This window comes from Mustela lutreola, chromosome 16 (assembly GCF_030435805.1).
Source record: "Mustela lutreola isolate mMusLut2 chromosome 16, mMusLut2.pri, whole genome shotgun sequence".
NCBI classification, from domain to species: Eukaryota; Metazoa; Chordata; class Mammalia; order Carnivora; family Mustelidae; genus Mustela; species Mustela lutreola.
This window is the reverse complement of record NC_081305.1, coordinates 18,211,816-18,224,928: the sequence shown is the minus strand read 5'-3', so window position 1 is coordinate 18,224,928 and position 13,113 is coordinate 18,211,816. Positions and strand designations below refer to the sequence as shown.

General features: G+C 39.9%; 1 protein-coding gene across 16 annotated transcripts in view; it reads left to right on the top strand.

Moving 5' to 3' along the window:
• The window catches only part of LRRC36 (leucine rich repeat containing 36), a 78,038-nt gene that overhangs the window by 37,405 nt on the left and 27,520 nt on the right, over positions 1–13,113 (top strand). For all 16 annotated transcript variants that reach the window (XR_009348626.1, XR_009348627.1, XM_059151727.1 and 13 more), the window contains 2 exons: positions 1,511–1,599; positions 11,838–11,965. Coding sequence is in view for 14 of the 16 variants with exons in the window: in XM_059151727.1 (XP_059007710.1) it covers positions 1,511–1,599; positions 11,838–11,965 (217 nt within the window). In the remaining 2 variants the exon portion in view is untranslated. The remainder of the gene's footprint in view (positions 1–1,510; positions 1,600–11,837; positions 11,966–13,113) is intronic.

Here is a 13,113-nt window from a genome sequence, read left to right as displayed (position 1 = left end):
GCTTCCTATGCATAACATTTGTAGCTTGTTAAGATATGACATATCTCCACAACATTAAATATTCCTCTCCAGAATGAGTTTTTTCTTTATTGCTGTTCCCCTCCATGAGAATTAGGACCTTGCTTGTCTTATTTGTTGCAGTATCCCTAGTGCTTAGAACACTGACTGACACATATAAGATACAAAAAAAAAATAATTTATTGAATGATGAATGAATGAAGTCAATAACTGTTCTCTTGGCCTGGGATCTTTCTCTTTGTCTATCTCTGCCCTGATCCTTTAGATGTCTTATAATGTAATGCTCAGAGAACATTTTTAGTTCTCTATATGTATATTTTTATTTCTCTATTTTTTAACCCAAGTCTGAGGTTTTTACATAGAGTAAAATTAACCCTGCTATAAAAAGAAATGGAATGTTCCTTAAAAATTATTTGTATATATATATTTATAAAGTAATTCTTATTTTAATTCATTCGGGATACCTTGTTTATTACAGAAATATAGAGATGAATTAATGTGTAACTGAATACACTTCCTAATAAGGCAGATAATTAGCACTATCATATTTCTGTTTATCATAGTTACCATATGATGTGATGATTGCAAAAGCAGAGGTAAAATGTTACTCAAGTGCCGGGTCCTAGCTTTAATATCTTTTAAGATCTTTAACCCTGGATCAAGACTTTTTTAAGGCTTTCTGAATCCCAGTTCCGCCAACCTATACAGTGGTAATAATGAATAATAGGGGAGCTTTTATGATTAGATGAAATGGTGGGTATAAAGTGCCTGGCTCATAGTCTAGGCTGTCTGTACTTCCAGTCTGTAGTTATGTCTTACTATATTATATCAATCAAGAGCAAACTTTTGCCTCTATTGTCTTTTTTTTTTCTTTTAACTAATGGCTGTAGTTGCTCCCAGTACAATTCTTGGCAGCAGAACTTTCCTTTCTGTGTCCTATGAATTTTTTAATTCAAAAGAAAATATCTTATTCCCTTAAACACTTAGACCTAAGTTTGTATCAAGAAAACAGAGTGTCTAAGTCCTGAATTTTCTGCCTTTCATACTTTATTATTTTTTTAAAGATTTTATTTAGAGAGTGAGAGAGAGCACATACCTGCGTGAGCAGGGGGAGGGGCAGAGGGAGTGAGAGAATCTCAAGCAGACTCCCTGCTAAGCCCAAAGCCTTACACAGGGCTCAGTACCACCACCCTGAAATCACGACCTGAGCTGAAATCAAGAGTCAAATGCTAAACCTATTGAGCCTGATTTTCATACTTTAGAGGCTGAACTATATAGTGCCTTCTCTCTCACTATTCCCAGTAACAATATTATGGTTTTAAAAAATGGGTTTAACTGAAATATTTGTGAAAATAATATTTTATAGAACATTTAAAAAATCTTATTACCATGAATTAACGTTTTCTAAATAGCATTTACTGGTGATCTCAGAAAGCTCCTTTTGAGCTTTTTCAAAAATTTTTAATTTTAAATAAATTATTCTGTGTGGCAGCTCTAGGGAGAAGACAATGAAAAACTGTGTGACCGATGAGAGCTCTGCATCAAAAGTCAATGCCGATGTTGATAACAGAATTGAAACTGGTAAATTTCCTTTCTTTGATCACAAAATGCTTAGAACATTAGTTATTTCAGCTTTTGTGGCTCATTTAGAATAGGATGAAGACAAAATAGTTGAGAAATAACAGATTTGAAGTAAGCACTAGATTTACTGTGTTTTTCCTCCCTTCTCTCAATGCCAGAAAAGGCCCTATTTATTGAGCAGGCCTAAACCAGAACCCATCAAGTACAAGCTGTACTCAGAATTCAATTTCATTTACATCAATTTACATCATTAGTACATTCTGAAAATTGCATTACCAGTCCCCATGGTCCCTGAGCATTGCTAAGGTGATTGATCTATTAGCCAGAGACTCATGACTCATCTGTATCAATGCAGCTCAGACCCTGGCCCTTCTGGGTTTCTCTACCTTGAACCTTTGCAGCTGCAGAATCTCTTGTGTTTGTGCTATATTCCTGGTGAGTGTTGCCTGTAAGTACTGTTGGTAACCTAATAGGATTAAAATGGTTATGCCACATTTAATGATTGTGGCACAGTCAAGGAGAAAGCTTTCTTGAGAGGAATAGCAAACAGTGGACTCTTATGGATTAATCTGGCCCTCATCAGATGACTTTTTACTTGAGGAAACTTTATTTTGCAGAGCCCTCTGTCTGTTTGAAGGATACACCAAATTATTTACAATCTCTAAAAATTAATCCCTAAAATTCCAGGAATAACTTTAATAGATGGACTATGTAGTTCAGACATTAAGAATTTCCCATTTATAACATAAAGTATTTTGTTTTCCTTACTACTTATTTATCTGTGTGGACACATACTACAAGTCATTTTCATGTGATTTTTATGGTAACATAAGCCATAGTGAAGTATGATTTTTATTTTTCTTTCTTGGAAATCTCAGTGCCCATATGTCATGGAGCATGGATTGCTTTATTTCATTTTAAATAACATTTTTTATATTTAAAATTTGATGACATTTTGGGGTACCCAAGTGGCTCAATCAGTTAAGTGTCTGATTCTTAATTTCAGTTTGGGTTGTAGTCTCAGGATTATAAGATTGGGCCCCTCTGTCAGGCTCTGTGCTCAGTAGGGAGTCTGCTTAAGATTCTCTCCCTGAGTGCCTGGGGGACTCAGTCGGTTGAATGTCTGCCTTCAGCTCAGGTCATGATCCCAGGGTCCTGGGATTGAATCCTGCATTGGGCTCCCTGCTCCAGAGGGAGTCTACTTCTCCCTCTCCCTCTGCCTGCCACTCCCCCTGCTTGTGCGCTCTGTCTTTCTCTCTAACTCTCTCAGTCTCTCACTCTCAAATAAGTAAAATCTTTTAAAAAATAGAAGATTCTCTCTCCCCTACTGCCTCTCCCCCCATCAAGCACTCTGTAAAGTGGTTGATTTTAATTAATTAAAAATAAATAAAAACACGGTGGGAAGTCTGCTTAGGATTCTTTCAATCTCCCACTGCCCCTCCCCTCCCTGCTCAAGTGCTCTTTATCTCTAAAATAAATAAATAAATCTTTTTAAAAATTAAATAAAATTTGATGAAATTCTATTTTTTAAATTTTTTTTATTTTTTAAAATTTTTTTTTATTTTTTATAAACATATATTTTTATCCCCAGGGGTACAGGTCTGTGAATCACCAGGTTTACACACTTCACAGCACTCACCAAAGCACATACCCTCCCCAATGTCCATAATCCCACCCCCTTCTCCCCAACCCCCTCCCCCCAGCAACCCTCAGTTTGTTTTGAGATTGAGTCACTTATGGTTTGTCTCCCTCCCAATCCCATCTTGTTTCATTTATTCTTCTCCTACCCACTTAAGCCCCCATGTTGCATCACCACTTCCTCATATCAGGGAGATCATATGATAGTTGTCTTTCTCTGCTTGACTTATTTCACTAAGCATGATACGCTCTAGTTCCATCCATGTTGTCGCAAATGGCAAGATTTCATTTCTTTTGATGGCTGCATAGTATTCCATTGTGTATATATACCACATCTTCTTGATCCATTCATTTGTTGATGGACATCTAGGTTCTTTCCATAGTTTGGCTATTGTGGACATTGCTGCTATAAACATTCGGGTACACGTGCCCCTTTGGATCACTACGTTTGTATCTTTAGGGTAAATACCCAATAGTGCAATTGCTGGGTCATAGGGCAGTTCTATTTTCAACATTTTGAGGAACCTTCCAGAGTGGCTGCACCAGCTTGCATTCCCACCAACAGTGTAGGAGGGTTCCCCTTTCTCCGCATCCTTGCCAGCATCTGTCATTTCCTGACTTGTTGATTTTAGCCATTCTGACTGGTGTGAGGTGGTATATCTCATTGTGGTTTTGATTTGTATTTCCCTGATGCCGAGTGATATGGAGCATTTTTTCATGTGTCTGTTGGCCATCTGGATGTCTTCTTTGCAGAAATGTCTGTTCATGTCCTCTGCCCATTTCTTGATTGGATTATTTGTTCTTTGGGTGTTGAGTTTGCTAAGTTCTTTATAGATTCTGGACACTAGTCCTTTATCTGATATGTCGTTTGCAAATATCTTCTCCCATTCTGTCAGTTGTCTTTTTTTTTTTTTAAAGATTTTATTTATTTATTTGACAGAGAGAGATTACAAGTAGGCAGAGAGAGAGAGAGAGGGAAGCAGGCTCCCTGCCGAGCAGAGAGCCCGATGCGGGACTCGATCCCAGGACCCTGAGATCATGACCTGAGCCAAAGGCAGTGGCTTAACCCACTGAGCCACCCAGGCGCCCTGTCAGTTGTCTTTTGATTTTGTTAACTGTTTCCTTTGCTGTGCAAAAGCTTTTGATTTTGATGAAATCCCAATAGTTCATTTTTGCCCTTGCTTCCCTTGCCTTTGGCCTTGTTCCTAGGAAGATGTTGCTGCGATGAAATTCTATTTTTTTTAAGATTTTATTTATGAATATACTTTGGAGAGAGAGTTCATGTGCATGTCAGGGGCGGGACAGATGGGGATGGAGAAAGAAAGAGAATCTCAAGCAGACTCCTTGCTGAGCATGGAGCATGTCACAGGACTTGATCTCATGACCCTGAGATCATGACCTGAGCAGAAACCAGGAGTTGGTGCTTAATCTACTGAGCCACCAAGACATCCTTGATGAAATCCTATTATAACAATTTTGGAAAATACTAAAAAGCATGAAGAATAGCATTTTAATCACTCATAAGCCTGTCCCCTAGAGAGAATCGCAATTAATAATTTGATAGCCTTTTTGTATTTTTTCTAGGTAAAAACATTTATATATCCATTTCCAGAATGATAAAGATACTTTGAACTATAATTTGACTGCTTCTTTTTGGTATGAGCTGAGTTCATTTATGTCATACTATTATGTTATTTATGTCATATTACATCATTAGCACACATAAATGTTCACCCCCACACGTTAATGTTTTAAAGTGCATAGTTTCAGGGCATTGGAGTGCTTCGGTTGGTTAAGTGTGTGGGACTCTTGGTTTTGGCTCAGATCGTGATCTTGGGGGGTGTCTGGCTCGGTTAAGATTCTCTCCCTCTGGCCCTGTCCGCCCCCTTTCCCGCCCCCTACACTCTGACTCTCAAATAAATCTTTTCTTTTTTTTTTTAAGGTGCATAGTGTCGGGGTACCTGGGTGGCTCAGTGGGTTAAGCCTCTGCCTTCGGCTCAGGTCATGGTCTCAGGGTCCTGGAATTGAGCCCCACATTGGACGCTCAGCGGGGAGCCTGCTTCCCCCCTCTCTCTGCCCACCTCTCTGCCTACTTGTGATCTCTCTTTCTCTCAAATTAGTAAATAAAATCTTAAAAAATAAAATAAAATAAAAAGGTGCATAGTCTCAGAATGCCTGGGTGGCTCAGTCAGTTAAGCCATTGCCTTCAGCTCAGATCATGATCCCAGGGTCCTGGGATGGAGTCCCTCTTCGGGCTCCTTGCTCAGCGGGGAGCCTGTTTCTCTCTGTCTCTAATTGCCACTTTGCCTGCTTGTACTCTCTGTCTGTCTCTCTCTCTCTCTCTTTCACAAATAAATAAAATCTTTTAAAAAAAGAAAAGATACATAGTCTCTACTGAAAACAAACTACTTTACCAGATACAGGATCCATTTCTAAATGTTCTTGGAAGTTCCAGCTGTTGCCTGGATTTTTTTTTTAATATAAAATTTATGTTGCTACTTTGAAACGTGAAAGAGCTTTGCTTTCCACTGAAAATTGTATTTGTGCTAGACCCCTGGGGAGTGTTGCTTGTAAGCACTGTTCGTAATCCAATATGACTAAAGTGGTTATCCCATGTTAATGGTTGTGCCACAGGCTAGAAGAAAGCTTTCTGGAGAACAGTTCCCACTGGCCCAGTTGTTCCAAACAGTGCTTTCCCACAAATCATTTAGAATGATACTCACTGGCATGGCTACTATAAAAAAACTGGAAAATAACCCATGTTGGCAAGGATGTGGAGAATTTGGAACTGCTGGTCCAACTGTCTGGTGGGAATATAAAATGGTACAGATGCTATGGACAACAGTATAGCAGTTCCTGAAAAAATAAAATTACCATATGATGCAGTGATTCCACTTTGGGGCATATTGCCAAAGAAGAGAAAGCAGGGTCTTGAAGAGGTGTTTATGCATGTTCATAGCAGTGTTATTTACAAGGGCTAAAACATGGAAGGAATCCAAGTGTCCACCAACAGATGAATGAATAAGCAAAATGTGGTATACACAAACAGCGAAATATTATTTACCCTTAAAACAGAAGGAAATTCTAACATGTGCTACAACATGGATGAACTTAAGGGCATTTGCTAAGCAAAATTAGCCAGTCTCAAAAAGACAGACACTATATGATCCCACTTAATGAGATACTTAAAGCAGTCAAAATCACAGAGGCAGGAAATAGAATGGTGTTTGCCAGAGGCTACAGGGAGGGGGATGTAGAGAATTATAATTTAATGGATATAGTTTCAGTTCTATAAGATGAAGAGTCTGGAGATGATGGTGGTGATAGTTGCACAACATTATGAATGCATTTTTTTAATTTTTTTTAAAAGATTTTATTTATTTGACGGAGAGAGAGATCACAAGTAGGCAGAGAGGCAGGCAGAGAGAGAGAGTGGAGGAAGCAGGCTCCCCGCGGAGCAGAGAGCCCGATGTGGGGCTCAATCCCATGACCCTGGGATCACGACCTGAGCTGAAGGCAGAGGCTTTAACCCATTGAACCACCCAGGCGCCCCATGAATGCATTTTTTAAAAAGTTTTATTTAGTTATTTGACAGAGAGAGAGTGAGCACAAGCAGGCAGAGCAGCGGGCAGAGGGAGAGGGAGAAGCAGGCTTCTCCCTGAGCAGGAGTCTGATGTAGGGCTCCACCCCAGGATCATGACCTGAGCCAAAGGCAGACACTTAACCTAACCCAGGCGCCTTATGAATGCATTTAATACCACTGAACTGTACACTTAAAATGACAGATGGTATACTTAAAAATTTAAGATGGCAAATTTTGTGTTATATTTATGTTATATTTAGCTATAATAAAAGTAATTGAGGGGGGAACCCAAAACTATGGAGACAGTAAAAAGATCAGTGGTTGCCAAGCTAGAGGGGAGGAAGAGATGACCAGGTAAGGTGTACTATACCTTCATTCTTTTGCATGAAGGGTGCGACATGGGTAGCTGTTACTGATATTGCCAAGAGATGAAATTGACTGAGGTTAATTTCAATTAACTTCCAGGTCTTCCCCTGGAATCGCAGGCCTTCAATAGACTCCAGAATTCCAAAACAGTTACATCAGACAGATTCTGCCAGTGCAACTATTGCCTAGGTGGAGGACAGGTGCAGTGTGCTGCTTACTCTGCTCTCTTCCCATCTCCATGGTTTTGCCTTTTCCAGAATAGTATATAGTTGGAATCATTAAGTATATAGCCTTTTTAGACTGAATTCTTTACTTAGTAATATCCATGTAAGGTTCCTTTATGTCGTTTCATGGTTTGATAGCTCCTTTCTTTCTAGTACAGAATAGTTTTCTGTTGTCTGGGTGTACCAAACTTTCTTTATCCATTCACCTACTGAAGGACATCTTGGTTGCTTCTAAGTTTTGGCAATTTTGAAAAAAGCTGCTATAAACATCCATGTGCAGTGTTTGTGTGGACATAAGGTTTCAACTCCTTTGGGCAAATACCAAGTGTTTGATTTTGTAAGAAACTGCCAAACTGTCACCCGATACAATCTGCTTTTTAAAAATATCTTTTTATATACTGAGCTTCTTAAATTGAAGTTTTTCGAACTGGATTCATATTCTCAGAGTTTGTGAGAATATTGAGTTTGAAAAACACTGATATAGATGGGCATATGCTATAGAAACTCAGACCGTGCTAAGAGCATGCGTGAAAATGTTTTGTGGACAGTGTGGAAAAAAGTCCTTAGTCATTAAAGGCTGTGGAGCCCTGGGATAGCCTGAGAGCTTGGTGAGATTGGTGTGAATAGCTATGTGAAAGTGGTAATGAGTATAGCAGGTCATAGACTGTTGAGTGACCATGTGACTTGGATAGAAGGTCAGATTATTGGAGAACAATGAATGCCTTACTAAAGATAATTTACATGAAAATAACACATATATACTCTGTGAGTTGAAAGGAGTCCTGTTCACTCTTTTAGCCAATTCCTTTTACCTTTTGGCAGAATTGCACCTTAAATATATTTGTCTAATTAGGTATCTTATTTTAAAACAGCAAAGAGGGGTAGGCACCTGGCTGGCTCAGTTGGTAGAACATGCGACTCTTTGTCTCAAGGTTTTGAGTTAAGCCCCATGTTGGGTGTAGAGATTACTTAAACTAAAATCTTTAAAAAAATAAAATAGTGGGACGCCTGAGTGGCTCATTCAGTTGGGCGGCTGCCTTCGGCTCGGGTCTTGATCCCGGTGTCCTGGGATGGAGTCCCACGTTGGGCTCCCTGTTCAGCGGGTAGCCTGCTTCTCCCTCTGCCTTCATCTGCTACTCTGCCTGCCTGTGTGCTCTCTCTCTGACAAAAAAATAATAATAGAATAGCAAAGAAAAATTCATCACAATCACCACTGTACAGGAATGAAAGCAGCATTATCTATAATAGCCCAAAAGTCTATCAGCTGATGAATAGATAAAGAAAATATGGTGTATCCATAAAAAAGAATACATCTATAATGTATATCTTGAAAACATCATGCTTAGTGATGGGAGCCAGACACAAAGAGTCAAATATCATATTATTCCATTTATATGCCATGTCCAGAATAGGAAATTCCATAGAGACAGAAAGTATATTGATGGTTGTCAGGTGCTGGCAGGAAAGAGAATTGAAAGTGACAGCTGGGGCACCTGGGTGGCTCAGTGGGTTAAGCCACTGCCTTCAGCTCAGGTCATGATCTCACGTCCCGGGATCAAGTCCCGCATCGGACTCTCTGCTCAGCAGGGAGCCTGCTTCCTCCTCTCTCTCTCTCTGCCTGCCTCTCTGCCTACTTGTGATCTCTCTGTCAAATAAATAAATAAAATCTTAAAAAAAAAAAAAAAGAAAGTGACAGCTAATTGAGTTTCTTTTGGATAATGAAATTAGATCATGGTGATGGTTGATAATTTTGTGAATATACTGAAAATCACTAAGTTGTACACTGTGAAAGGTTAATTGTAAGGTAATTACTATAATTACTATATAATTATAATTAATTAAATATTATATACTTATTATAATTATAATTATAAGGTAAGTTAAAGATTCCTTATTCCCCCGCAAAAGTTATTCTTATTTTTTGTTTGTTTGTTTATTTGACAGACAGAGATCACAAGTAGACAGAGAGGCAGGCAGAGAGAGAGAGAGAGAGGGAAGCAGGCTCCCTGCTGAGCAGAGAGCCCGATGCGGGACTCGATCCCAGGACTCTGGGATCATGACCAGAGCCGAAGGCAGCGGCTTAACCCACTGAGCCACCCAGGCACCCACACAAAAGTTATTCTATAGCCATTGGTAACTGATTGAAATTTGAGGTGAATGAGAATCAAAGAATTAATTTCTATCTTGAGGGATTGATTGAGTAGTAATAATGCCATTACTGAGATGTGGTTTTTTTTTAATACTTTATTTATTTATTTAACATAGAGAGAGATCACAAGTAGGCAGAGAGGCAGGCAGAGAGAGAGGGGAAGCAGGCTTCTTGCTGAACAGAAAGCCCAATGCGAGGCTCAATTCCAGGACCCTGAGATTATGACCTTATGACCTGAGCTGAAGGCAGTGGCTTAACCCACTGAGCCACCCAGGTTCCCCCTGAGATGTGATTTTGAAATGGGTGGGGCACATCAGTAGCAGCAGGCCTGGAAATGAAGATAATGAGTTTGGTTTAGAAAATATTTTTTATTTATCTAGGACAGGGGCACTCCTTAGAGGCAGTTAAAAAAAAACTTAGGTCTGGAGATGAAAAGAGAGGAGAGTTGAGATGGAGATTTTGGGTCATTCAGGGCGCCTGGGTGGCTCAGTCAGTTAAGAGTCTTCCTTCAGATCAAGTTGTGATCTCAGGTCCTGGAATCAAGCCCTGCATTGGGATCCCTGTTCAGCAGGAAGCCTTCTTCTCCCTCTCCTCCTGGCTTTTGCTCTCTGTTGCTATCTCTGTCACTCTTTCTCTCAAATAAATAAATAAAATCTTTAAAGAAAAAAGAATTTTGGAACATCCAAATTTAGGTAATAAAGAGAATATATGGGAGCATTTAGCAAAAAATTTGGATATTGGGGAATTTGAAAGAAAAAGAACCTGTGAATCTGGAGAAGAATATAAATACAGTAGAAAAAAAACAGGATGGAGCAGGGTCTTGGACACCTGGGAAGTATAAGTATTGTTCTGTAGGATGAAGGTAAAAGGAGGCCTGAACCCAAAATTGCAGTGTTCTTACCATCCTCATTTTTTTTTTTTTTACAAAGAATCAGGATAAGACCAGTAATTTCTGATTTACTTTGTTTGTTTTGTTTTTACTATGTTACTAGTGCAATAGGAGCCAGAGAACATAAACTTTGAGAGCTTAAAAGTAGTTCTGTCAAATAGAATCATCTAAGTGCATTTTTATATTGGAGTAATAGGAAATTTCAGTCCCTGGAGGCAACTCACAAGTAGGAAGCATTTTAGAGCCCCAAATGGACTGAAGGGCTGGATTTTCAAAAAGCTGGCTTTATTCGCTGTGTAGTCTCAGCTGCCCTGGCTTACAACAGCTTTCTGTTGCCAGAGCCTACAGATGAGAACTAGCAGAAGAGCACATTGTTTGACTAAGGCCCAAGTTTTTAAAACTATCTTAATTCTTACACAATCCTGCTAGGGAAACAAACCTCCCTAAACAAGAAACTTATTTTCATCCAAATTCCCCCAGAAGACTCCAGATCCCAGAATTGTAAGTACTGATCAAGGATGTGCAGGGGCGCCTGGGTGACTCAGCTGAGAGACTGACTCTTGGATTTGGCTCAGAACATGGGGGTGGGGCCCCATGTTGGGCTTCATGCTCAGCACAGAGTGGGCTTGAGATTCTCTCTCCGTCTCTCTCAGTCCCTCCCCCTGCTCTCATGTGCACACACTTTCTCTCTCAAATAAATAAATCTTTAAAAAAAATGTGCAAAAACTTCTCTACAAGCGTTCCAATCTAATAAAAATCTTAACTGGCTCTTTCTTTTCTTTTTTTTTTTTTTAAAGATTTTATTTATTTATTTTACAGAGAGAGATCACAAGTAGACAGAGAGGCAGGCAGAGAGAGAGAGAGAAGCAGGCTCTCCGCTGAGCAGAGAGCCCGATGTGGGACTTGATCCCAGGACCCTGAGATCATGACCTGAGCCGAAGGCAGTGGCTTAACCCACTGAGCCACCCAGGCACCCTTAACTGGCTCTTTCTGATAACAGTTTCTACAGTGGCCAAGACTAGGAGATAATTCTGTTTGTTTTTAAGATTTTATTTTTAAATAATCTCTGTACCCAGTGTGGGGCTTGAACTCACAATCAGGAGATCAAGAGTTGCATGCTCCTTAGACTGAGCCAGCCAGGAACCCCTGATTACCTTGTTTCAACCTTACCTCAACCCTAAGAGATAGATAGTTTAGATTTGATCATCACTCTTTTACAATGGAGAAAATTACAGAGGTTAAGTTATTCGCCCAAATTCACATGGTTTCTAACTGGTGGCACCAGAATTAGCTCTCAATTTGTGACTTCCTTTCTAGTATCTTTCCATAAGACATGTTGTCTTTGAAGTCTGGTCAGTGCTTCATTGTATTCCTTTTCTTTTAACACAGACTCCAACAAAGGACTTTTTATTCCCTTCCCAAATCGGGAAATAAAGGATTCCCTAATGAGTACTTCTGCAGCCCCGGGCAGTGGTATACCAGATCAGAAATTAGACACTTTCCCGCTGGGAACACAGGTAATGTATTCATTTTCCTGTTGATCTGTTGACTAGTCAGTGATTAATACACAGTTCATTGGACTTTCAATTATTTATGAAGGTCTAGGTGGACTTGTTTGATTTATCAAAGAAAGAAGGGCAAACAGGATGCAGAGGACCTTCTCCATTAATTTCAACCTACCTTTCCCCTCTCCCCTACTATCCCATTATTAAAAGTGGTATATTTATACATACAAGTTTTAGTACTTTTTATGCCAGGTATTTTGGCTCTCAAACAGGAATACAACACTTAGAAGTTTTGGCTGGTTTTAAAATTTCTCCTCTCTACCCAATGTCTCCATCTCCTGTTACTTCACTCCTTACATTTTCCACCTCTGACTTTTTAAAAAAGATTTATTTATTTATTTGAGAGAGAGAGAAAGAGAGCATGAGCTGCGGGAGAGAGAGAGAGAAGAAACAGACTCCCCACAGGACCCTGAGTTCATGACCTAAGCTGAAGCCAAGAGCCAGAGGCTCAGCCTACTGAGCCACCTAGGTGCCCTTACCTCTGATTTTTTAATTACTCAATCTCAGCATCTCAAGCGTGGCTTTCCCAAAGCTGCCTCTTCATTGGAACATAAAAGAAGAAAAGTTAAGGGGTAAAGATGGCATAGAAGTTGTGGGCAGTGGGGAGGTAGAGATTGTGCAAGATGAGGCAAGAATTAAGAATAAATTTTTAGGGGCACCTGGGTGGCTCAGTGGTTTAAGCCTCTGCCTTCGGCTCAGGTCATGATCTCAACTGAGGTCCTGGGATCGGGCCTCATATCAGGCTCTGCTCAGTGGGGAGTCTGCTTCCTTCTCTCTCTCTCTCTCTCTCTCTTTCTCCCCCTCTGCCTGCCTCTCTGCCTGCTTGTGATCTCTGTCAAATAAATAAATAAAATCTTTTTTTTAAAAAGAATAAATTTTTAGGGACACCTGGGTGGCTCAGTCAGTTAAGCATCTGCCTTTGGTTCATATCATGATCCTAGGGCCCTGGGATCAAGTCATTCATCAGGCTCCTTGCTTACCGGGGAGCCTACTGCTCCCTCTGCCGGCTGCTCCTCTGATGGTATTCTCTCTTTCTCTATGTCTGACAAATAAATAAATAAAAATCTAAACAACAACAACAACAAAGTGTGAGTTTTTAG